The sequence below is a fragment of the Calidris pugnax genome, unplaced genomic scaffold (genome assembly GCF_001431845.1).
Source record: "Calidris pugnax isolate Ruff unplaced genomic scaffold, ASM143184v1 scaffold341, whole genome shotgun sequence".
Lineage (NCBI taxonomy): Eukaryota > Metazoa > Chordata > Aves > Charadriiformes > Scolopacidae > Calidris > Calidris pugnax.
Genome location: NW_015091149.1, coordinates 327,734 through 349,995, shown reverse-complemented (window position 1 = coordinate 349,995; position 22,262 = coordinate 327,734). Strand labels below are relative to the sequence as shown.

The 22,262-nt window shown below is 58.7% G+C and overlaps 4 protein-coding genes across 4 annotated transcripts in view; 2 read left to right on the top strand and 2 right to left on the bottom strand.

The window, feature by feature from the left end:
* The window catches only part of WNK4 (WNK lysine deficient protein kinase 4), a gene marked incomplete at its 5' end in the record, with an annotated part of 14,145 nt that extends 3,257 nt beyond the window's left edge, over positions 1-10,888 (top strand). Inside the window, 19 exons of the mRNA XM_014959062.1 lie at positions 3,345-3,517; positions 3,714-3,934; positions 4,011-4,168; positions 4,678-4,766; positions 4,842-5,061; positions 5,137-5,461; positions 6,139-6,269; positions 6,344-6,411; positions 6,502-6,643; positions 6,720-6,836; positions 6,912-7,067; positions 7,360-7,417; positions 7,549-7,701; positions 7,854-8,449; positions 8,688-8,784; positions 8,905-9,334; positions 9,477-9,679; positions 10,037-10,134; positions 10,223-10,888. Coding sequence (XP_014814548.1) covers positions 3,345-3,517; positions 3,714-3,934; positions 4,011-4,168; positions 4,678-4,766; positions 4,842-5,061; positions 5,137-5,461; positions 6,139-6,269; positions 6,344-6,411; positions 6,502-6,643; positions 6,720-6,836; positions 6,912-7,067; positions 7,360-7,417; positions 7,549-7,701; positions 7,854-8,449; positions 8,688-8,784; positions 8,905-9,334; positions 9,477-9,679; positions 10,037-10,134; positions 10,223-10,240 — 3,453 coding nt within the window. The remainder of the gene's footprint in view (positions 1-3,344; positions 3,518-3,713; positions 3,935-4,010; positions 4,169-4,677; positions 4,767-4,841; positions 5,062-5,136; positions 5,462-6,138; positions 6,270-6,343; positions 6,412-6,501; positions 6,644-6,719; positions 6,837-6,911; positions 7,068-7,359; positions 7,418-7,548; positions 7,702-7,853; positions 8,450-8,687; positions 8,785-8,904; positions 9,335-9,476; positions 9,680-10,036; positions 10,135-10,222) is intronic.
* Positions 10,889-11,568: 680 nt separating this feature from the next.
* Positions 11,569-12,362, bottom strand: LOC106898051 (cytochrome c oxidase assembly factor 3 homolog, mitochondrial). The gene is made up of 2 exons (XM_014959112.1): positions 12,129-12,362; positions 11,569-12,030 (listed from the first exon to the last, which is right to left on the bottom strand). The coding sequence occupies exons 1-2, from the start codon at positions 12,328-12,330 to the stop codon at positions 11,918-11,920; spliced, it is 315 nt and encodes a 104-aa protein (XP_014814598.1). The 5' UTR covers positions 12,331-12,362; the 3' UTR covers positions 11,569-11,917.
* Positions 12,363-12,558: 196 nt separating this feature from the next.
* CNTD1 (cyclin N-terminal domain containing 1) lies at positions 12,559-16,792 on the top strand. The gene is made up of 7 exons (XM_014959202.1): positions 12,559-12,988; positions 13,091-13,166; positions 13,410-13,584; positions 14,078-14,240; positions 14,714-14,858; positions 15,254-15,350; positions 15,925-16,792. Exons 1-7 carry the CDS (start codon positions 12,817-12,819, stop codon positions 16,084-16,086), a joined length of 990 nt encoding a protein of 329 aa, XP_014814688.1. The 5' UTR covers positions 12,559-12,816; the 3' UTR covers positions 16,087-16,792.
* Positions 16,793-17,125: 333 nt separating this feature from the next.
* BECN1 (beclin 1, autophagy related) lies at positions 17,126-22,042 on the bottom strand. Its single transcript, XM_014959201.1, has 8 exons — positions 21,926-22,042; positions 21,539-21,675; positions 20,031-20,225; positions 19,680-19,826; positions 19,041-19,190; positions 18,894-18,954; positions 17,816-17,958; positions 17,126-17,520 (listed from the first exon to the last, which is right to left on the bottom strand). Exons 1-8 carry the CDS (start codon positions 22,013-22,015, stop codon positions 17,352-17,354), a joined length of 1,092 nt encoding a protein of 363 aa, XP_014814687.1. The 5' UTR covers positions 22,016-22,042; the 3' UTR covers positions 17,126-17,351.
* Positions 22,043-22,262: the final 220 nt, after the last annotated feature.

The window sequence follows — 22,262 nt, the reverse complement described above, 5'->3', positions numbered from 1 at the left end:
CCACCCGGCATTCGGCCCCGTCCCACTGACAGCTCTTTATCCAGTGTCTCTTGTCCCAAAATCCACGTCCCACGAGGGGCCGAGAGCACAGAAGCAGACTTTTGAAACTTTGGTTTTTTCAGCAATCATGCAAAGAATCAGACACTGTGACACAAATATGGGATTTGGAACCGCAAATAAAAATGGTTGTGGTTCTGCCCTTTTTAAAAATAGCTTTGTCCTGTGTCTTTCACAGTTCTCCTTTTATTACCTTTCAATTCTAAATGAATACCTAACCTCAGCCCTGACCTGTTCCGGTCCAGAGAGCCTCATCCCGCTGCCGTGATGGTTCCCCATCCCAAATCCCAGCTCTCCGTGCCGTCCTCGCCCTGCCCTTCTCTCCCTTGTGCCTGGCGACCTGGAGGCCGTTTTTCCTGTCCCCTGCCTTCCTGTGGGACCCCTCTGGGGACCTGCCCGTCCCCGTTCCCCCCGTGTCACTGCCCCCCAGTCTTGAATGTGGTGTTTGTCTCTGCGTCCCGCAGCCTGGCCGTGACCTGTTTGTGCTTTCCAGCTTTAGACTGGGACTATTTCTGTGGATAGGTGCTGCGGGCGGCGGGGAAGGAGGAAAGAGGGAGGAAACTGGAGGCCCGGAGCAGGATTGAGCTGTAAATACCTGCCCGTGAGCGGTTTTCCTGTGGGTCCCCTCAGGTCTGGCCAGTGGGTGCTTCGTGGCCCCCAAGTCCCTTGCCCAGGTCGGGCAGGTCACCTCGGCTGGCAGCACTGGGGGCTGTGGGGCACCTTTCTTCCCAAATTCCTGCCTCTTCCCCAAATCTTGTCCATCGCTTACCCACCCCCTCTGCCTGCGCTGTGTTTGGGAATCACGCTGTGATGGAGCCTGGCAAGACCCTGGGGCAGCGCCCGGGGCTCAGCCCCCCTCGGGGCTGGGGGCTCCGTATGTCCAGGAGAGGGACCAAGGAGACCGGGGGGATTTGCTCGATGAGGCCCTGCGAGTTTGGGAACACAAGTGTGAGCTCAAGCACCCGTGAGCGTGCACGAGAGGTCAGTGCCAGGCGGTGTGGGGCAGACCCACGGGGAGCAGGGGTGGGGTGCGGGCACCCACTGCTGCCATAGTGCTGGCTCCTTTGGGGGGGGATGCTCAGGTGGTCATGGCCAGAGGGAGGGCACAGGGTGATCTCCAGCACCTGCCCCCATGGTGTCACTATGAATTTTCCTTCAGTGCACGAGTGTCTCCCTTCCCAGTGCGACAACAGGGCTCGCACAGGCCACCGTGGGCCACCGTGCCCAGCTCTCCCTCCTCCCACGCTGGCCCTGGCTCCTGCTGCTGGCTGTGCCGGGCTCCCCGACAGCCAGCTCCTGGCTGGGATGGGGCTGGACCGCTGCCACCCAGCTCCTCGCCTCCATCACCAGCGTCCTCCTCTGCCCTGCACGAGGTGCTGCTCGGAAAGGACACCGTGTCCCTGCGTGCCATGCAGGGCAGCGGGGCTCTGCTTGGCAGCACTGCCTGCCCTGCCTTGCCCTCCCCGCTGCCCACTCCCCATCTGGGGCCGGACTGGGGCTCTGCTCCCCGCTGCTGGTGCTCGGTGGGGAGTGTCGGGCCAGCCGACCATGGGGCTGGTGGCCACTTTGGAACAGTGCTGGGAGAGCCCAGCAGTCCTGGCATGGGACAGAGGGTGAGCTCAGCTCCCCCATCCCTTGCTGCAGGCACCTGGGAAGAGGTGGTCTCGTGCCGGGGTTACCTGGGGCAGGGGGTGGCACGGCGGGGGCTGCACTGCCATGACCACAGTCCCCTTTTGCCAAACTGGGAGAGCCGTGGCCACCTGTGACTCCCTCTCCCTTTTCGTAGCCCGTGTTGGCTTCCCTCGTGCCCTCCCAGCTTTGCGGGGCACAGCGAAGCCTCTGGGCTCCTCAGTGGGGAGTGGGGGCCAGGGGGGTCCGAGGGCGGCCGTGGTGTGGGGCAGGGCAGCCGGTGTGCTGCTGGGCTGCGCAGGGGCTTCTGCTGCTGTTTTCCTCCTCGGGAATGAAAGGTCCCATTCATCCCAACTGCAGCAGGGCTCAGGTTCTCATCCGGGCTGAGCTGGGTCCCCGAGCGTGCGTTAAAAGCAGAGGGGATTATGGAGCGGCTCCAGCCTGGCCGTGGGGCCGGCCGTGATGCAATGAAAATATTACGAAAGCTGCCCAGGCTGATGGATGGCAGCCGCCAGCCAAGGAGCTGAGCTCGGCTCTGGCAGCGGGAGCACGGTGGCCCCTGCGGCAGTTCCGGGTCCCTGGATGGGGGTCCCAACTGGGTGGCCCCAGGGTGAGGAGTGGCCGAGCCCTTTGGGGTCCTGGGCTGCAGTGGAGTCATCGCAGGAGATGCCCCTGCCTTTGTCCAGAGCTCGGTGCTTGGAATTGCCCGGGGTTGGGGCAGGACCTGGCTTCTTCTGGGTCTGGCCGGCTCCCCCCGTCCTGTGTGACGGGGCTGTGTCGCCCCAGGATGAGGGGCCTGTGTCCTCCCCGCTGGCCCCAAGCCCCAGCTCCACTCAGTGCCCGTGTCAGCGCTTGGCTTCGGTTTCCACTTTAATTAACTCGAGCAGGAGGAACATGGAAAAACCTGCATGGAGCCTCCCCCGCCCGCTTTCCCCAACAAAGGCCCCATTGAGCTGGCCCGGCACCCTGCCATGCCGGTGCCCGGTGCTGGAGCCCGTGGTGCCCCAGCGGGGGGGTAGGGCTGTCCCGGGGGGCAGAGGGGGCTGCACAGGGTGGGCAATGGGCACTGCAGAGCGTCCTCTTAGCTGGGGGGCTGCAGGCTGGGCATCCCCGTCCAGCAGAGGGGTGGTGGGCACCAGCTGGGGATGATGAGGAGCCGGAGCAGGGACGGGCGACCCTGGCACAGGGCGGCTTTTTTGGCAGGGGAGGACATGGGCTTCTCAGAGCATGGTCTGTTGTGGGAGACTTTGGCCATTTCTCCCCAAACCGGGGCAGAGCAGCTCCATCCAGAGCAGCCGGAGCAGGGACAGGGTGTGGGGACTGGCTGAGTGGGGTGACACCGTGGACTGGGATGGCCCCAGCCCCACATGAGCCCCTGTGCTGGGGAGCAGCAGGTCTGACCATGGCTCTGTGCTGGGGCCACAGCAGCCCCTGCTGCCTCTTACGTAGGGAGTGGGGATGGGGACATGAGGATCTCTTGTAAGGGAGCGGGGATGGGGCCATGAGGATCTCTTGTGAGGGAATGGGGATGGGGCCATGAGGATCTCTTGTAAGGGAGTGGGGATGGGGCCATGAGGATCTCTTGTAAGCCAGGGCATCCCCCTGTGCTCACCGGGGACCCCCGTGTGCCCCCCTCACCTCCCCGCTGGCCCCCGCAGACGCGGAAGCTGTCGAAGACGGAGCGGCAGCGGTTCAGCGAGGAGGTGGAGATGCTGAAGGGGCTGCAGCATCCCAACATCGTCCGCTTCTACGACTCCTGGAAGTCGTCCATCAAAGGGCAGATCTGCATCGTGCTCATCACAGAGCTCATGACGTCAGGCACCCTGAAAACGTGAGCAGGGACCAGGTCAGGGTGTGCAGGGGAGGGGACGGGGTCCCTGCGGAGACGGGGAGGTGAGGGGCAGGTCTGCAGCCCCCACCTGGGCACTTAATGTGGGGATGATGGGCTGTGGTGGGCTCAGGTGGGGCCTGGGCTGATGACGGGGCAGGGCTGGGAGCTGGAGACAGCCCCATGGATCTCCTCACAGCTACCTGAAGCGGTTCAAGGAGATGAAGCTGAAGGTGCTGCAGCGCTGGAGCCGGCAGATCCTCAAGGGGCTTCATTTCCTGCACACCCGCTCGCCCCCCATCATCCACCGCGACCTCAAGTGCGACAACATCTTCATCACCGGCCCCACCGGCTCGGTCAAGATCGGGGACCTGGGCTTGGCCACACTTAAAAGAGCCTCCTTCGCCAAGAGCGTCATAGGTGGGGTCCCAACGCAGCCACGGGGGCTGTGGGTAGGTGGGCACCCTGGGGGTGCTGAGCCCACTGCTCTCCCCAGGCACCCCCGAGTTCATGGCACCGGAGATGTACGAGGAGAAGTACGACGAGGCGGTGGATGTCTACGCCTTCGGGATGTGCATGCTGGAGATGGCCACCTCAGAGTACCCCTACTCTGAGTGCCAGAACGCTGCCCAGATCTACCGCAAGGTCACCTCGGTGAGGAACCCCTGGGCTTGGGGTGGTGGGATGGGGGCTGTGGTGAGGGGTTGGGGCTGGTCGGATAGAGCTGGGACATGGTTTGGCCAGACCCTGTGTCCCTCGCCCCATGCCATGCGCTGCCAGTGCGTTAATGGGGTGGAACGGGACCGGGTGGCTCGGTCACCCCCTGCCTGGGGCACTGTGGCTGCCCTGGCCAGTCCTGGCCGCCTCCTGCCCACTGGGGTGGAAACTTGGAGCCCCAGGGCCTCCTGGCATGAGTTCCTGTGCAGGACACATGGACTGGCTGCAGGAGCCATGGCCGGCCAGTGGGGCCCTGGCCTGGGACCCTTGTCCCCACGTGTCCCCCACTACCAGAGAGGCTGTGGTGGGGACACCGGGGGCTGTGGGGCTGCAGCTGCCCAGGGAGGGTCTGGTGGCTCCACGGAGCCGGGGTTCAGCCCCAGGCCCTGGGAACCAGGTGCTGCTGCAGGATCCAGCACAGGAGACATTGATGGTGTCACCCCCAGGGCCTGAAGCCCAGCAGCTTCTACAAGGTGAAGGTTCCGGAGCTGAAGGAGATCATCGAGGGCTGCATCCGCATGGACAAGAACGAGAGGTGGGGGAGAGTGGGGGCCTGGGAGGCAGAGCACCCTCTGGCCCCCGGCCCCGCGCTGAGCCCTGCTCCCCGCAGGTACACCATCCAGGACCTGCTGGAGCACTCCTTCTTCCAGGAGGACACGGGGGTGCACGTGGAGCTGGCTGAGGAAGACGACGGCGTCAAGTCTGGGCTCAAGCTCTGGCTGCGCATGGACGACACGAAGAAGCTGCACGGCAAGTACAAGGACAACAACGCCATCGAGTTCCTCTTCGAGCTCTACAAGGACGTGGCGGAGGAGGTGGCCCAGGAGATGGTGGGTGCAAGGACAGAGGGACCCTGGGTGCCTGGGGGTCACAGTGCCCGATGTGACGAGCCCCCTCCCATGCAGGTGGTCCTGGGCTTTGTCTGCGAGGCTGACTACAAGCTGGTGGCCAAGGCGGTGCGGGACCGCGTGGTTGCCATCAAGCGCAAGCGGGAGAAGCTGAAGCGTGCCCAGGATGTGCCATCACCTGCGGAGCCGGAGCAGCCACCGGGCGTCCTGCGGCTGCTGGAGGAGCTCAAGTCCCCACTGCCACCCGGTGCTCCTGCCCCCACCACGGCCACCCCCGGCTCCGGGGATTCCGTCTTCAGCAGCACCTTCCCCCCGGAGCCTGAGGAACCCGAGGCCGACCAGCACTTCGCCTACCGGCACACCAGCTACTCCTCAGCCACCTGTGCGTGGGTGCTGGGCAGGGGGACAGCAGGGTGACATGGGGTGGGAGGTGGGCAGGGGGTCCTTCCCCACCTCCAGCTGTGCCCACACACCCAATCCCAAAGCCATTTCCTGGGGGTGGAAGCAGGGGAGGGGGCTCCATCTCTGTCTGTGCTTATGTGTTTTGGGCACCTCAATCCAAGAGAGATCTCGAGGTGCTGGAGCGAGTGCAGAGGAGGGCAACGAAGCTGGTGAGGGGGCTGGAAAACAAATCATATGAGGAGCGGCTGAGGGAGTTGGGGCTGTTTAGTGTGAGGAAGAGGAGGCTGAGGGGAGACCTCATCACTCTCTAAAACTACGTGCAAGGACACTGTAGAGAGGTTGGTGCTGGTCTCTTCTCACAGGTAATTAGTGACAGAACGAGAGGGAACGGCTTCAAGCTCCAACAGGGGAGGTTTAGATTGAACATTAGGAAGGAATTTTTCACCGAAAGAGTGGTCGGGCATTGGAACAGGCTGCCCAGGGAGGGGGCGGAGTCCCCATCCCTGGCTGTGTTTAAGGGCCGTTTAGATGCAGTGCTGAGGGACATGGTGTAAGGGAAGACTTTGTAGAGTAGGGGAGATGGTTGGACTCGATGATCCCCAGGGTCTCTTCCAACCTAGACGATTCTATGATTCTATGTGAGCTCTTTCCCCGCAGCCGACTGCGAGACGGATGGCTACCTGAGCTCCTCTGGCTTCCTGGACTCCCCAGCCCCGGTCCATCGCAGCTTCTCGGCGGGGGACCCCACCAGCCCGCCCCCCGCCCGTCCTGCACGCTGCTTCCCCACGGTGAGCAGGGTCCCACGGGGCTGGGGGGGGTCACGGCAGCCATGGCACCAGCTCACCCCATCCTCTCCCCACAGAGCATCGCGGTGCAGCTGCCCACCGAGCGCCTTCCCCCCGCCAGCGGCTTCTCCTCCCCGGTGGACAGGTCAGGCTGTGGGGGTCGGGCAGGGGCTGGGGGGGGGAGCGCAGTGGGGAACGGGCTGCACTGATGGTCTGGCACTGGGGCTTCCTGCAGCTATGCCTCGGACGTGGCATCTGGCATGAGTGATGGCTACGAGGGGCTCTCGGCCAGCGAGCGGGGCACCGAGCTGCCACCCAAGAGAGCCTCGGGGAAGCTGCTGCGGCGCCGAGCCCGGTCCCGGCTGCGCATCACCAACGTGAGTGCTGTGGGTGGTGGGTGGGCAGGAGGGCAGGTGGGGGGCTCCCTGGACTGACCAGCCCTGCCACCCTCAGATCTCCGACAAGAACGACCGGGTGGTGGAGTGCCAGCTGCAGACCTACAACAACAAGATGGTCACCTTCAAGTTCGATCTGGATGGGGACAACCCGGAGGAAATCGCGGCCGTCATGGTGAGCGTGGGCTGGGGGGGCAGTGAGGGGGGGCTGCCCGCCGTGCCGGGTGCTGACCGGTCCCTCCACCTCCAGGTCCACAACGAGTTCATCCTCAAGTCGGAGCGGGACGGCTTCATCCACCGCATCCGGGACATCATCCACCGCGTGCAGACCCTGCTGCACAAGGACGGCCACAGCACCACCGAGCTGCCCGAGAGCCCTGAGGCCGAGCGTGGCGTGGGGAGCCCTGTGAGTGCCCACCCTGGCCCCGACAACCCCGGGGCAGCTCTCGATGCTGAGCACGGCTGGGGGTGCTGCCAGTCCCAGGGAGCCCAGTGGGGAGGGGGACAGGGAGCAGTGTCCTCCATCCCTGTGCCTGTGGCTCCACGTTGTTTGCCCCCTCCTGTGAAGTGGTGTCCCCTTGGCTCGGCAGAGCCAATGGCTCCTGTCCCTGCACATGGTGGGGCTGGTCAGGGGGGCTTGGCTCAGCCTGTTTGGGGTCTCTGCCCCGGCGCTGGGCTCAGCCATGTCCCCTCCACAGGCGGATCTGCAGCTGCAGGAGCTCTCTCGTTCCATCTCCTCCTCATCCTCGCTCAGTGGTACGTCCCTGCCCCTCTGTAGCCCCCCCCCAGCCCCATGCAGGGCAGGTGACAGCCCCGGCTGAGCCCAGGGGGTCCTGTGGGGCACGTCCTACCTCAGCTGAGCGTCTGCTCCTACCCCTGTGCCGCAGACCTGGGCTGCACCAGTCCCAGCCTCTCGGTCCAGTCGCCCGTCCTGCCGTCGCTGAGCAGCTCCGCGTCGGAGAACGACGGTGCCAGCCCCACGGGGACACCGGCAGCTCCAGCCCGGGAGCTGCGGCCGATGCTGCCGGGCTCCCCTGCAGGTACCAACCCTGGCACCTCTGTCCCTACGGGGCTGCCAGCCACAGCCACCATGCCTTGGCCAGTCCCTCGCCAGGACGGGGCTTGGAGCTGCCTGGGTGGGGGGCAGAGGGGGCTCACGGAGGGGCTGCTCCTGACATTTCTGTCTCTACAGGCTCTGTCCAGACCTGGCCCCTCGTCTCGACAGCTCCCTCTTGGCTACCAGCATCACCAGTGCTCCCAGTGCTCCCACAGACCCCCCCGAGCACCCCGGGGGCACCTGTCCCACCGGCCCTGCCCCAAGCCCTCCTGTCCCCGCTACCGCTCCCCACATCCCCTGTGCCCAGTGGGCCCAGCAGCCCCCTGAGTCCCCCTGTGACCAGCGCACCCTGGTCCCCCACTGCCCCCCTCCTGTCCCTGGCCAATGTCTTCTCCCTGGCAGTGATGAGCGTGGCACACACACTGCTGCCTGCCGTCTCCTCCATCGCCAGCTCAGGCGGGCACTTCTACCCCCCGCTGCTGCCGCGGCCGCAGAACCTCGTCCTGGGGCCCCCACGCTTTGTCTACCCTGACCCTGCCAGCATGGCCAAGCCAGCCCCAGCCTCTGGTGGGACCCTGCAGTCAGTGGGGGCCAATGTCCCCACTGCCAGGGGGCCAGTGCCATTCCCTCCCCCGGCACCGGCCCCACCGTGCCCCACAAGCAGTGAGGCCACGGGGAGTCCCCTGCCATTGCTGACCACGTCCACCCTGGGGAGCCCAGAGGGCAGCACGGTGAGTACGGGGGTGGCAGGGGCTCCCCAAGACAGCTTTAGGTGGGACCTCGTGCTGGGGGGGGTCAGGTTGTCACTGCAGACGCTGCCCTGGGGTGGGACAGGGAGCCCCATGGGGCGGGGAGCCCCTGCGATGCGGGGGAAAGCTGGTGAGTCCTGGGGCATGGGAGCAGCTGAGAGGGGTAGGAGATGTGGGGGGACCCAGGGTGGGGTGTCTTATGGTGCTTGGATGCCTGCAGGTGCCACCCGGCTCCCCCAGACCCAGCCACCCCCTCATCATCTCAGAGTCACCAGCACCCAGCGTGCCCAAGGCCCAGCTCTCGCCCATCAAGGAAGGTGAGGTGGGGAAGGGCCGAGGCTGTGCCCGCCCGCTCGGCCATGTCTGTGCCAGGGCACCGCCACGTTTCCCCGCCAGCCCACGTGCCCCAAACCCCACCAGCTGCCCCCTGTCCCCAGCAGAAGCCAAGCCACAGATCCTGGGCCGGTTCCAAGTGATGCCAATCCGGGACCCGGTGGTGACCTCCCCGGAGCCGGGCAGCAGCGGGGGCAGCAGCGGGGGCAGCAGCGAGGGTGAGCAGTGCGGCGCGGAGCCGGCAGCGAGCGGCACCCCCCTGCCCGCGGCCCCCGACACCCAGAGCAGCTCCAGCAGCGACTCAGACTCGGCGCTGGAGCCGGTGCAGCAGGACGCCGAGGCTGAGGAGGGGACGGTGGCACCGGCGGAGAGTGACCGGGAGGGCGGCGGGGAGGAGGGCACGGAGAGCGCCCCCCAGGCCGTGCTGAGCCAGGTGTGGCTCAACTACTCCCGCAGCTTGTCCTACCTGAGCAGTGATGACACTGAGAGCGAGGATGAGGAGATCTGGGAGGAGCTGCAGAACCTGCGCCAGAAGTGAGCAGCTCCACTGCAAGAGGGAGGACGGGGTGGGGGGCTGCAGGAGGGGACAGACCTTCCCCCCTGCCCCAGCGTGGGGGACGTTGCCCCCTCCCCAGAGCCCTGGCATGGCTGCAGCCCCCTCTTTTCCTCTCCCCAGGCACCTGGCCGAGGTGCAGCTGCTGCAGAGCACCCAGAAGAAGGAGATCGAGGAGCTCTACCTGCGGATGGGGAAGCAGCCGCCGCTGGGCATCGTCTCCCCGGCCGCCATGCTCTCCAGCCGCCAGCGCCGCCTCTCCAAGGGCAGCTTCAACCCCTCCCGCCGCAACAGCCTCCAGCGCCTGGAGCTGGCACAGCCCCCAGGTGCCAACCCCACCACCCCCCTCCATCCTGGGCCCCGTGGGGTAGGCAGGGGGTGCAGGACGGGGACAGGTGCCAACCCCACCGCCCCCCTCCCTCCTGGGCCCCGTGGGCTGGGTGGGGGGTGCAGGACGGGGACAGGTGCCAACCCCACCATCCACCTCTCTCCTGGGCCCCGTGGGCTGGGCAGGGGGTGCAGGACAGGGACAGGTGCCAACCCCACCGCCCCCCTCTTTCCTGGGCCCCGTGGGGTGGGTGGGGGGTGCAGGACCCCTGGGGCTGGAGGGGGTCAGGCCTGCGTGGGGCACAGCTCTCTGCCCCCACCAGTGCTCCCCACTCAGGACTGGTCTTTCCCAGCAGGGATCATGCGCCGTAACTCGCTGAGCGGCAGCAGCACGGGCTCGCAGGAGCAGCGCCTCAGCAAGGGGGTGACCTTCGCCGACGACTTTGGCCGGATGGTAAGGGATGGGGGGGCTGATCCTGCTCCCGGTGGCCCCACAGGGCTCCCAGCGGGCCCCAGCTCACTGCTGCTTCTCTCTCCAGTAGCCAGCTGGCCAGGAGTAACTTCATGAACTACCTCAACCAAGTGCCTGCTGCCCCAGGAGTGGGCAAGAGCCCCTGCATCCCCTGAGAGGGCAGTGCCAGGCCGGGGGGCAGCCAGCACCCTCGGACGAGCCAGCTGGGTGCCCCCCCAGGAGCCCGGCGCCCCCCTTCTTGCCTCTGTGCCTCTGTCAGCAGGAAGACAGGCCCGTCCTACGCTTGTCCTCCCATCCCCTCCCTCCTTGTGCCCCCCGAGTCCCTTCCTGCTGTTCCCAGCCCCTTTGCTGCCCGAGCTGCAGGATGCCTGCGAGGTGCCACCATCTTCTATGGCTTTATCCGAGCTGAACCCACGCAGCCATCACCCTGCCCTCAGCAGAACCAGCCTCTCTCCACACCCCTGTCATGATACACCCCCACCCCTGTCACGATCCGTCCCCACCCTGCCACCACACCATCCTCCAGCCCCACTCCCTGCGTGGGGCCCGACCCGCCGCCCCGGGGCTGCCCTCGCTGCCGCCCTCACCCCTCTCTGTGCAGGGAGATGGAGCCGCCGCGGAGCCCCGGGCCCTGTCAGGCAATGGGGCCGGTGCAGCTGGAAGGGCAGTGGGTGCACTTTGTTACAAACTGATGCCTGGAAAGTGTTTTCATAAATACAAATTAAATACAAAAGGGCTCTGGCTTGTGTGTGTTCAGTGGGATGCGCAACACCATCCTTTGCCGTTGGCTCACGATAAAACAGAAAATTCCCCCATCTCGGCAGAGACCTGAGTGGGTGGGAAGATCATAGAATCATAGAATTGCCCAGGCTGGAAGGGACCTCCAAAGGCCATCTAGTCCGACCCCCCCACAGTCAGCAGGGACACCCCCAACTAGACCAGGTTGCCCAGGGCCTCGTCGAGCCTCTCCTTGAATATCTCCAGGGATGGGGCCTCAACCACCTCCCTGGGCAACCTGTCCCAGTGCTCCACCACCCTCACAGTGAAGAACCCTCTCCTCATCTCCAGTCTAAATCTGTTCCCCTCCAGCTTGAAGCCATTGCCCCTCGTCCTGTCACTGCAGCCCTTTCTAAACAGGCTCTCCCCAGCCTTCCTGTAGCCCCCTCAGGTACTGGAAGGCTGCTATTAGGTCTCCCCGGAGCCTCCTCTTCTCCAGGCTGAACAACCCCAGCTCCCTCAGCCTGTCCTTGGAGCAGAGGTGCTCCATCCCCCTGATCATCCTTGTGGCCCTCCTCTGGACCCTCTCCATCAGGTCCATGTCCTTCTTATATTGAGGGCTCCAGACCTGCACACAATACTCCACCTCTCTGGACCTGCTGATCCTGAGCTGCTTTAACAACAGGCGCTGACAGGGGCTCCAGACAAGATATTTATTGTGGAAAGGGAAGGGGCTCCAGACAAGGTATTTATTATGGAAAGGGACAGGCACCTGGGCACCCTTGCCCTTCCCAGGAGCAAGTCCCTGGCCAAATCCCTGTCTGCTCTTCAGGAGAAAGGTGGCTGCCTGCAGGGGAGGAAGCCCTGCCTGCAGGGGAGCCCCCCCGTGCATCCCCCGGGACCGCACTGAGCAGGCCCAGAGCCCCGCAAGGGCGGCTGCCCCGCGCTCAGGGCCGGGCGATTCCCCAGTGCTTGAGGCCCGTCCCGCCCCGCGGGGGCTGCAGCTCGCTCGTGGGCTTTACCGGGGCCGGGCCGGGCCGCTCCCCGCTCAGCTCGCCGCGCTCTCGGCCCGCGCCTGTGCCCGCGCCCGCGCCGCCGCCGCCTCCTGCTCCAGCTCATCCAGGAACCGTTCCTGCGACACCGAGTAGAAGGTGTACCCGTCTGGGGGGGGGCTGTGTTAAGGAAAACAGCGGGAGAAGCCCCAGCGCGGCCTCCCCCGCCCCGTTCCCCTCACGCCCCTCCCCCGGCACGGAGGATACAGATGCCAAACACCACCGCGCCGATACCGAGCGCCATCAGCGTGTTGCGGCTGCGGAGCCGCCGCTGCAGGGCTCGATAGCGCTGGGCGCGCTCCACCTGCGCCATGAGCTGGCGCTGCTCGGGGCTGAGCCCCGGCTCCCGCGCAGGGTCGATGCGCCGGGCGAACGCGGCCTCTCCGCCCTGCTCCCCCGGCGCCGCCATCTTCCCTACCCGCCACTTCCGCTCCGCGCGGCGACGTCACATCCGGCAGGGAGGCCGACCAATCGGAAGGGGGCGGGCGAGGCAAGTTCGTGTCACGCAGGCGCAGTGAGAGAGGGGCGTCGAGTGATTGGCTGGGGCTCGGCGCGCGGCTTGGCCGCCCAGGAGACGCGCTCTGATTGGTGGAGAGGGGTCCCGTGACCAGAAGGCGCTGAGGTGGGGCGCGAGCTCCCCTCACAGACCCGGCGGCGGCGGGTCCGGGTCCGGGTCCTGTAGGGGGGCGGTGGGGGGGCCTGCCCCATCGGAGGACGGGCAGCGAGTGCAGGCCCCTTCCTGACAGCAGCCTCACTGCTGAGGGGTTGTAGCCCCTCGGACCCCGAGGCCTAGCACTGCGGGGACTCCTGGGGCCCTGTCCTGCCGGAGGTGAGGAAGCGCCGTGCTGCCCCTGGAGTAATTATTGTCGTAAAGGCCTCTGGCCTGAAGGGCTAAATGGGGTCTCAGGCACGAGCAGCATCCCGGTACTGCGACCCGAACCCCATCTTTGGTGAGGTGGCTCCGGAGGTTATCGAGGACATGCTGATCCAGCTGGCCACAGAGAACGAGCAGTACCTGAGCGAGCTGTCGGATCAGGCCGGATGCTTCAAAGAGACACGGACAGTGGGTGAGGCTCTTTTTCTTAGCTACAGCTAACTCCTGAGGCAGTTAACGGCTGTGTAATTAGCATCAGTTGACTGAAGTGAGTGAGTGTTACGCTCTTTTGCAGAATTTATATTCCTTTTGTCTGAAAAATGGCACTTGGACCAGTCGACAAGGTACCAAGCGGTGGAGTTACTTGAAAGGTAATACATATCCCAAATGCTCAGTGCATTTCTCATTTCTCTCACCTGGTCACGCTGTGCATGCTCTATACCACCCATTCAAACAATATATATTGGGTTTTTTTGCCTGTGTGGAATCTTGTCTCTTTGCTCGTTTAATTCAAATTAGCAGCTATGCATGTATTCTGAGTACATGCAGAATTGTTTTTCTTCCTTTTTCTTAGCAGAAGAGAGCCGTTTTCTGAGCAATTGTGGTTTTTGTAGGTTTATGATCAAGCAACTAGAACAAATTTATGAGTCCTCAAGAGAAAACGTTAAAAGTTGTGAACAAGGACAAGGCAGCAGCAGGAGCTCTCTGAAAGATCAGATATATGACACGTTTGTCCTGCGACTTGTGTCGTGCATTCAGCTTGCGAGCAAACTTTCCTTACACTATAATGTAAGCCAGCTAAACCTTGTCCTGTAGCATTTTCTTAGCAGTGTAGGAAATTATCTGGTGTATTAATCTCGCTTGAAGAAAAGCTTTCTTCTCTGGAAGACACTAGTGATAACGAAACGCAAAGGATATTGAAATGGAGACCTGAATCTTTTCCATTTAGGGCAGGTTAATTGTCCCTCATCCAGTGGCAACTTGTCAGAAAATGTTCCCAGTATGGGGAATAAATGCAGGCAGTGGGAAAACTCAGCCTGTGGTTGTCAACAATTGTGTGGCTGCAGCAGGTTCAGTCCTGTCTGGGGAAGGTTTGTGGAGTGGGGGAAACCTGTGGGATTTCTCATCCCAGCTTAAAGGCCGAGTTGGATTAAGGGGTTAGTGGGCAGCATCCCCCCCACGGGGGCTCACGCTTAAATTCAGTGGGAGGGGTAAGGCAAGAAGTACTTTGTTCTCAGCAAGTTCCTTATTGCCTATTGTCTCTTTTTTTTTTCCTCTTTAGATAGTTAACAGTGACACAGCTTTAAAATTTCTACAATCCTTAAAATACTCATACACTAAACAGGAATTGCTGGAGTCGGAACTCGCCGTTTTAAAAAGTCTGCACTTCCAGATCAACGTGTCAACTCCCTTGGCTTACGTGGAGTTGCTTCTTGAGGTTTTAGGTAAGAGTGTTAATAGGAGAGAATGGGAAAAAGATTTTTAAGAGTGTAGTAGGGCTATTACCGGTCTGAACCAGAATGTCTCATATTACAGATTTCTGTGTTCTGTGAAGGCACATGAAACTTCAGATTGTCCAGAGCTTTACTTTTCAGATGAGAACTTTGTCCTTAGAATCTGATGGATGTTGTTGGAGAGTCCGTCGTGACTTGTTCATTAAAAGAGTTTAAACCCCCCAAAATCTAGTGTAAGGCCACGTTTTCTACAGTGACTTAAAGTTTTCTTTGCCCGGGTTTGACAACCTGAGTTTCAGAATGAGTGAAATTGTACTGACGTTGAGGAAGACCCATGGTGTTTGGAGACAGAGGGCTGCTGTCACCAGAAATTTGCATGACTTGCTGACAGTAACTAATGCTTCTGTCCAACTGGGTGTAATGACTCAAAACGTACGGCTGATGATCTGTGATCTCTGTGCCAGGACACAACGGCTTCCTGCTTCCTGCAAAGCCCTTGCATAAGATGTGTTTGCAGCTCCTGGACTTCTCCTACCTTACCAGGGATTCCATCTACGACACGTTGTTGAAAGTTGCCATTGAGAATTCCACACCGAGCAAACTGCAGGTGTAAGTAGCTTATGGTGGCTATGGCCTAAAATAACTAGTTGAAATTAAGTCCCTAAAACCTCCTAAGAAACAGCAGTGTAATTCTCAGTGTGCCATTTTTAGGGGCATCTTTTAAAATAATTTAATTTGGGGGTCTTTCAGCATTGTTGATTGATCTTAATACAGCAGTTCAAAGGAACGGGCCTCACCACATCTGCTTTAGGGGTAAGCTAGGAAAGTGTTTAACTGAATTGTAAAAACCCAGCTTTAGCACTGTCAGCTAAAGTTAAAAGTCTCAGGCTTTATTTGGGCTGAATAAGCTAACCCATCCGTGGGCTGTATAGCCACAGGAGTAGGTGCTTTTTAACTCTAAAACTGGCATCATTTTACACCAGAAGATGTTTTTACTTTTGCAGAGCAAAGTTTTTGACCGTAAAGGAAGATTTCATGCTCTTGGCTGTTGGAATCATCAGCACAAGCGTGTTCATACTGAACCCTGAGCACTGGAAGCAGGTACAATCACTTCTAAACACTTTAATTCTACATGAAGTTGTTTGTAGGGTTAAGCAGAGCAAGAAGACAGGTAGAGACTCCCGGGAGCAGCACGAGGGGGGTGACATCTGTCAGGTTTTTGAGCAGGAAGCGCATGTTGTAAAGAGTGTTTTGGGGGTGTGTGGGTAGTTGTGCAGGAGGGCTCAGGCTCACACCAGTGTGAACTTATCCTCGTGCCTCGGGTTCCTCACAGCCAGAAGAGCCCCCCAGCAGCCTTTCATTGACAGAGAAGCAATCCCATGGGACAGTGTGCCCAAACTGCTGCTGAATACTGTAACAATTCAAAAAACTTTTTCATTTTACTTCTTTAGTAAAAGCAATTAAATTTTTTAAAAAAAAAAGGCACAAACAAAGCCCCAAGCAAGCAAACAAAACCCCAACCAAATAAAAACCATACCGAGAGGCCTCCACTGTTGTTGAAGTACACACATGGAGCACTGTTATTCTCATTAAATTTGGAGGATTAAGAAGTATGTTTGCAAACTAATGTCTCTTAGGCACTTTAAGTATCTATCTAAATTATTTTTTTTTTAAGGTTGTGGAGCATTTGAACTGTATCACTGGCATTACCTCACAAAGTATCTTAGAATTTTCTTACGCAGTGCTGAAACACATTGTTGGCAGCCCCACTCCGGAGCAGCACTATGGGAACAGCAGAACAAAAGTCCCAGAGAACAGAATTCTGCCTCTTAAATAAATAGCACTATCTGCTGTGGCCAGTCCTTAGTGTATCAGCAGCAAACTGTTAGGCTGCTGATAATGGTCCCTCCTCTGGGGTTCTGCAGAGGGCACCCAATGCAATTTAGTTCTACTTTTGGTTCTGAACACCAACTGTTCTGTAACATTTTGTGTGTTAGGTGTTAATTAGAAAAGCTTGCCCTTTCAGGCAGTGCTGTGAAGGGGGGCACAGAGGGGCTAAGTAGCATTTAGAAATAACCTCTTTCAGCACTAAAAGATTTATTGTAAGAGCTACGTGTTTCAGTTATGAATATGTTTGCTTTGAATAAAGGGAAATCCCTAAGAAGAGTCATGTTTTGAGAATAACGTGCACGGGGTTCTGCTCGGCAGCTGCTATCGCTGGAGGCAGCTCACAGGCCCAGCCATTACAAACAGGCTGTACTTTTTCTCCACTTGCTGCTTTTTAAAAAATTAACGATTGTCTGGGGCAGCCTGGATGCTTTTAGCGTGCTCCCTGTTTGCCTGGGCCTCAAGAGAGCCAACAGCTGAGCTGTGAAAGGGACAGAATCCCACCCATTTTGAAAGTGATTGCAATTGTTGTGACAACAGCAGGTGTGTCTCTGGCACATCCTGTAGGTGCCAGGGGGTGCCTGTGCTGTGCCAGGTGTATGCCAGATGAGAGCACTCTTGGTGTAGAATAGCATTTTATTATTTACTCAACGCACCTCTGTGTGAGAACAGGCTGCAGGAAGTATCACACAGAGTAGATGGCATCAGAGTTAACGAGATTTTGACCACCACCAAACCTTGGGAAGTTCAGTGGCACAAAGAAGTGCTGATACGACTTAGAAAATACTTTATTTCAAGCTGTAGTTACCCTTTAACGACCAAGCAGAGTTTCCATGAGTTCTTTCACGTTATTCCCTCTGTTCATAACATTTTGCTTTTCTAACCCCTGTGTAATAGACCAGAGTAGTCTCAAACTTGCTGGTGTTTTGAAGTTTGATGCTAATTTATGCACATATCTATGAACCCCAAAAGTACCAGTTTAGCATCTATTCAGTAGCTGATTATTTTTTTTTTATTCTGTTCAGCTCAGTGATACAACTTTACATATTGCTTTTACATATACTACTTGTAATAATGGTATTTTAAATAAAGTGTCTTGTGGATTTTTGGTATTGTAAACATTTTGTACTGGTTAATATTAAGAGACATCTTAATTTGACTTTCTCCAACGAAAGGCAGACGCTCTGCACCTGCCAGGACGAGTTCTTTACATGGTTACTTGTTGTAGAACTGGGATGAGACCCAGGCCAGACCCCACTTCAGGTTTGTCAGCATGAATTTTAGGGCTTTTGTCCATTGCTCTTCAGAGTTAAACTGTGTTTTAATAGAGTAAGAGCCACCACTGCCACCCGTATCTTCAATCTTTCCTTTCTCCACGTCCATCCTGTATCACACACAAAGTTTTATTAGTGCATTATTATGGCAAGCATTTAACCTCAATATGATATCAAGTACTACAATTTAAATCTGGCGTTCGTATTTTTCTATGTAAGAATACTTTGTGTTTAACAGAAATCTAGCAAGTCTCAGGTCCACGCCTGAGGCTCTAGTTTTAAATTTCACTTAAACTAAGAACAATCCCGTGCGTTATAAGGAAGAGGGGATGGTTGCAGGAGGACAGTGCTGTCAGCTGGTCCAGGGGAGGTGTTGATTTGACACGTTACACAAGCAGCACTCACCTGTAAGGCAAACAAAACCGAGTTTCACCTTTTTCCACTTCCTCTTTAAATTGCTGCACGCAGTCCAGGAAAGCCACCATCGCGTGGTCGAACTTATTGTCCCAGAAGAACCTCAGGCCTCCAGAGCAATACAGGGGGAGCTCCTGGAAAAGAGACTGGTTTCAGGCCCCCCGAGCACTCCATCTCAGATAAGGTCATGGCAGCTCTTCAGTCTTGCGCAAGGCTTAAATTTGTCAGAGGATGCCTAGAAATGGTTTGTGGCACAGCAGAAGTGTGACTTGTTTTGTGGCGAGTGCCTGCTGCTTGCAGATGTGGGTTCCTGCTCACCGACCATCACCCCAGTGATACCACCTTCCTCTGGCCACGGGGTGTAGGTCTGGAGTCCCGTTGGTTTTAATGCTACTGGATGGGGAGCGAGTGGCCTGACAAGGTACAGAGTGAGATGCTGGTATGTTGGAGAAGTCAGGGCAGCTCCTGTTCCATACATACATTCCTGTTCCATACAGCTCCATGCTGGAGCGAGTGCAGAGGAGGGCAACGAAGCTGGTGAGGGGGCTGGAAAACAAATCGTATGAGGAGCGGCTGAGGGAGTTGGGACTGTTTAGTTTGAGGAAGAGGAGGCTGAGGGGAGACCTCATCACTCTCTACAACTTCGTGAAAGGACACTGTAGAGAGGTTGGGGCTGGTCTCTTCTCACAGGTAATTAGTGACAGAACGAGAGGGAACGGCTTCAAGCTCCAACAGGGGAGGTTTAGATTGAACATTAGGAAGGAATTTTTCACCCAAAGAGTGGTCGGGCATTGGAACAGGCTGCCCAGGGAGGGGGTGGAGTCCCCATCCCTGGATGTGTTTAAGGGCCGTTTAGATGCAGTGCTGAGGGACATGGTGTAGGGGAGGACTTTGCAGAGTAGGGGAGATGGTTGGACTCGATGATCCCAAGGGTCTCTTCCAACCTGAATGATTCTATGATTCTATGATACATTCCAGAAGAGCTGAGTTTGTCTTCTGCCTCCCCAGCGTGACCAGGGCTCTGTGACATTCAAGGTCAACAGCCTCCCTTTTGTGCAGGGTCTCTTACCTTGGATTTGTCCGTGAGGGACTCCAGGTAGGAGTGGTTGCCGTAGGGTACCAGACGGTATCTGAAAGGAGATGTGATTCACAGGCAGATGAGCCTGACTGTCTTTTATCCAGCTGACAAGCGAGCTGTGCGTTGTGTTGCGTGTACCTTTGGAACTTGAGGCCCATTTTGTTGGCCAGGGCGTGCAGCAGCAGCACCGTCTGCCCCCAGGCAGCGTTGATCTCGTTCCACTCCACGGGAACGCTGGGGAGGCGGCCAAGTCTGAAGTTATTTATCGTGCCGAACTGCCCGCTGTGCCTGAGATAAGAGGAATTATAAATAAGCACACAGGGGCAGGAGCAGCCTCTAGCACTCAAACCAAACAAGGGCCCTGTGCTAACGAGCGCGGAGCACACTGCTCACCAGGCAGCAGGGCTGGCTTGGGGGCTCTGGTTAAAAAGTCTCTATTAAATACCAACCCGTCGTTCTCTTTTTATGACAGAGTTAATTTAAAAACAACCAACCAACCCACCAAACCAAACCCCCAGCCCTCTGAGCTACCTGCTCTGTGAATCTCTGCGCAGTGGGTCCCGGATCGTTAACAGTGTTAGTGATGGACCCGTTTCAGTTACACCTGGGCAGCGTCACGGATCTCTCCCAGTGGGAGCTGCCAGGAGCCATCACCAGCAGCTTTGCTGTGGGTAACTATGACTTGGCTGCACCCCTCCTCCCAAACTCAGCATTCCCTGAATGCTCCCGTGCCGCGGATTCCCAGCGAACCGAGGCAGTTCCCAGCCTCTCCGTTACCAGATGTGAAAGGTTGCGTTGAACACGTTGGTTTTCTTTAATTTATCCAGCTGCATCTGGGCGTAGCGCATCTGGTTGTCCACGCTTTTCAGCTCGTCATCTAGCTCCAGCTGTTGCCTCTTGAATTCGCAGTATTCTTTCTGGTACCTTGTAACAAAAGCAAGAGGAGAAATGCTACGTGCAGGTTTTTACAGAAAAGCCATCGCTCACACGGTACATGGGCTTTTTTGGTCTGTGTTGCAAAGAACAAGCCAGTTGCATTGGGGATTATTTGCAGGTTTCTCTGGGTTATGATCTCATTTATCTGTTACCTAAAATCCCTGCCATAATGTGGGGTTGTAGTTCACTCACTGAGCCTCTTCCTGCTCCAGCCGCTCCGCCTCTGCCCTCACTCTCTCGAAGTCTTCAGCCACCATCTTGCGGTTCTTCTCCACGTCCTCCAGCTCCTGAATCAGCTGCTCTTCCTCCAGCGCCAGCTCTTTCAGTTCTGTCTGCAGCTTCTCCTTGTCATCCTCGTTCATTTGCTCCAGTATCTCCAGACACCTCCTGTGGGAGAGGGATGAGGTTCCGTGACAGCCCACATGGAGCAGAAGCACAGACTGGGGCTCTGCTCTCACGTGCACCTTGTTAACCCCCAGCTCTCCACGTCCATCCTACACCGAGCCAGGAATGTGTAGGGGAGCGAGGGGTGACCAAGGGTTGTTGTTGCCCACCAGTAGCCACCACTCTGAAGCCCTCGCCCGCATGGGAGTGCTGCCACACGGGTGCCACAGGCTGGTATCAGTCATTCTGAGGGACGCAGCCGGAGCAGCCGTTTACTGTTTAACATTTTTATCAATGATATAGACAGGGGGATTAAAGGCACCATCAGCAAGTTTACGGACGACATCAAGCTGTGTGCTGGTGTCCATACACCAGAGGGATGGGATGTCATCCAGAAGGACCTGGACAGGCTGCAGAGGTGGGCCCAGGTGAACCTCATGAGGTTCAACAAGAACAAGTGCAAGGTTCTGCACCTGGGCTGGAACAATCCTCACCATCAGTACAGAGGTGTTAGAAAGCAGCCCTGAGGAAAGGGACTTGGGAATGCTGGTGGATGAGAAGCTGGACAGGAGGAGGCAGTGGGCACTTGCAGCCCAGAAGGCCAATCCCATCCTGGGCTGCATCAAAAGCTGCGTTGCCAGCAGGTCCAGAGAGGTGATTCTGCCACTTTACTCTGCTCTGGTGAGACCTCACCTGGAGTATTGTGTGCAGGGCTGTAGCCCTCAATATAAGAAGGACATGGACCTGATGGAGAGGGTCCAGAGGAGGGCCACAAGGATGATCAGGGGGATGGAGCACCTCTGCTCCAAGGACAGGCTGAGGGAGCTGGGGTTGTTCAGCCTGGAGAAGAGGAGGCTCCGGGGAGACCTAATAGCAGTCTTCCAGTACCTGAGGGGGGCTACAGGAAGGCTGGGGAGAGCCTGTTTAGAAAGGCCTGCAGTGACAGGACGAGGGGCAATGGCTTCAAGCTGGAGGGGAACAGATTTAGACTGGAGATGAGGAGAGGGTTCTTCACTGTGAGGGTGGTGGAGCACTGGAACAGGTTGCCCAGGGAGGTGGTTGAGGCCCCTTCCCTGGAGATATTCAAGGAGAGGCTCGACGAGGCCCTGGGCAACCTGGTCTAGTTGGGGGTGTCCCTGCTGACTGCGGGGGGGTCGGACTAGATGGCCTTTGGAGGTCCCTTCCAGCCTGGGCAATTCTATGATTCTATGACTCTCAAAAACACATTTTTCATCTCATTCAGGAAGCCCAAGTGCTGCAGTCAGGACTGTCGCTGGCTGGTGACAAGGGCCAGCTCTCCCCTCGGTGTCACTCACTTGTAGTTCTGGCACTCATTCTCGGTGATGTTGAGCTGTGTGTCCAGCTGGTCCAGCAGCGTGTCGGTGCACTCCTCGCACAGAGGGTGATCCACGTCCGTCTGCCCCGACATAATGTCAAAGAGGTCACCTGTGACCTGCGGGAAGAGACCCCCCCCACTGAGTTTTTGGGGAGCCGCGGCCGCTTTCGACAGAGGGGTTTGCACTCCTGGGATTGAAAAGGCACTCTCTGCAGGACGAGTCTTGCTTTGAAGCTGAAGTTTGGATTTTACCAATGTACTCACCCGCGGGGCTCCGGGACCCCTGGGGTTTGGTGCTGTGGGGTGTCTGGAAGCACCGGGACCCCCCGTGCCCCCACCTGCCTCTACCGGCCCCCGCACAACTTGCCTTCAGCCTGCGGCTGAGGTTCTCCATGGTGCCGCCATCCGAGGCCTCCCCGATCAGCGTGAAGCTGTTGGCGCTCTCCGTCGACATCATCCTTGGAGAGAACGGGACGGGAGCTGAGTGCGGGGCGGGGGGGACACGGGGGGGACACGGCAGGGGCACAGGGAGCCCGTGCTCCCGGGGGGGGCTCCGCCGGGACCGCGCTGGGCGTCAGCCCCTGCCTAATGAGCAGCGACCCAAACACTGTGCATTTACATATATGCAAATAACCGCGGGGGTCCCGGGGCGGGGGGGGGGGCCGGCAGAGGGGCCCTGCGCGGGCCGGCGCCGGGGCCCAACG

Excerpts from the sequence above, each read along its gene's own strand:
- LOC106898051 (XM_014959112.1), bottom strand. The coding sequence starts at position 12,330 with ATGGCGGCGCCGGGGGAGCAGGGCGGAGAGGCCGCGTTCGCCCGGCGC. Across the intron at positions 12,031-12,128 it reads CGCGGTGGTGTTTGGCATCT|ACGGGTACACCTTCTACTCG; the intron begins GTATCCTCCGTG and ends GCCCCCCCCCAG.
- BECN1 (XM_014959201.1), bottom strand. The coding sequence starts at position 22,015 with ATGATGTCGACGGAGAGCGCCAACAGCTTCACGCTGATCGGGGAGGCC. Across the intron at positions 18,955-19,040 it reads ATGGGCCTCAAGTTCCAAAG|ATACCGTCTGGTACCCTACG; the intron begins GTACACGCAACA and ends ATCTCCTTTCAG. Across the intron at positions 17,959-18,893 it reads CCCTCACGGACAAATCCAAG|GAGCTCCCCCTGTATTGCTC; the intron begins GTAAGAGACCCT and ends TCTCTTTTCCAG.
- CNTD1 (XM_014959202.1), top strand. The coding sequence starts at position 12,817 with ATGGGGTCTCAGGCACGAGCAGCATCCCGGTACTGCGACCCGAACCCC. Across the intron at positions 12,989-13,090 it reads CAAAGAGACACGGACAGTGG|AATTTATATTCCTTTTGTCT; the intron begins GTGAGGCTCTTT and ends GCTCTTTTGCAG. Across the intron at positions 13,167-13,409 it reads GCGGTGGAGTTACTTGAAAG|GTTTATGATCAAGCAACTAG; the intron begins GTAATACATATC and ends TGGTTTTTGTAG.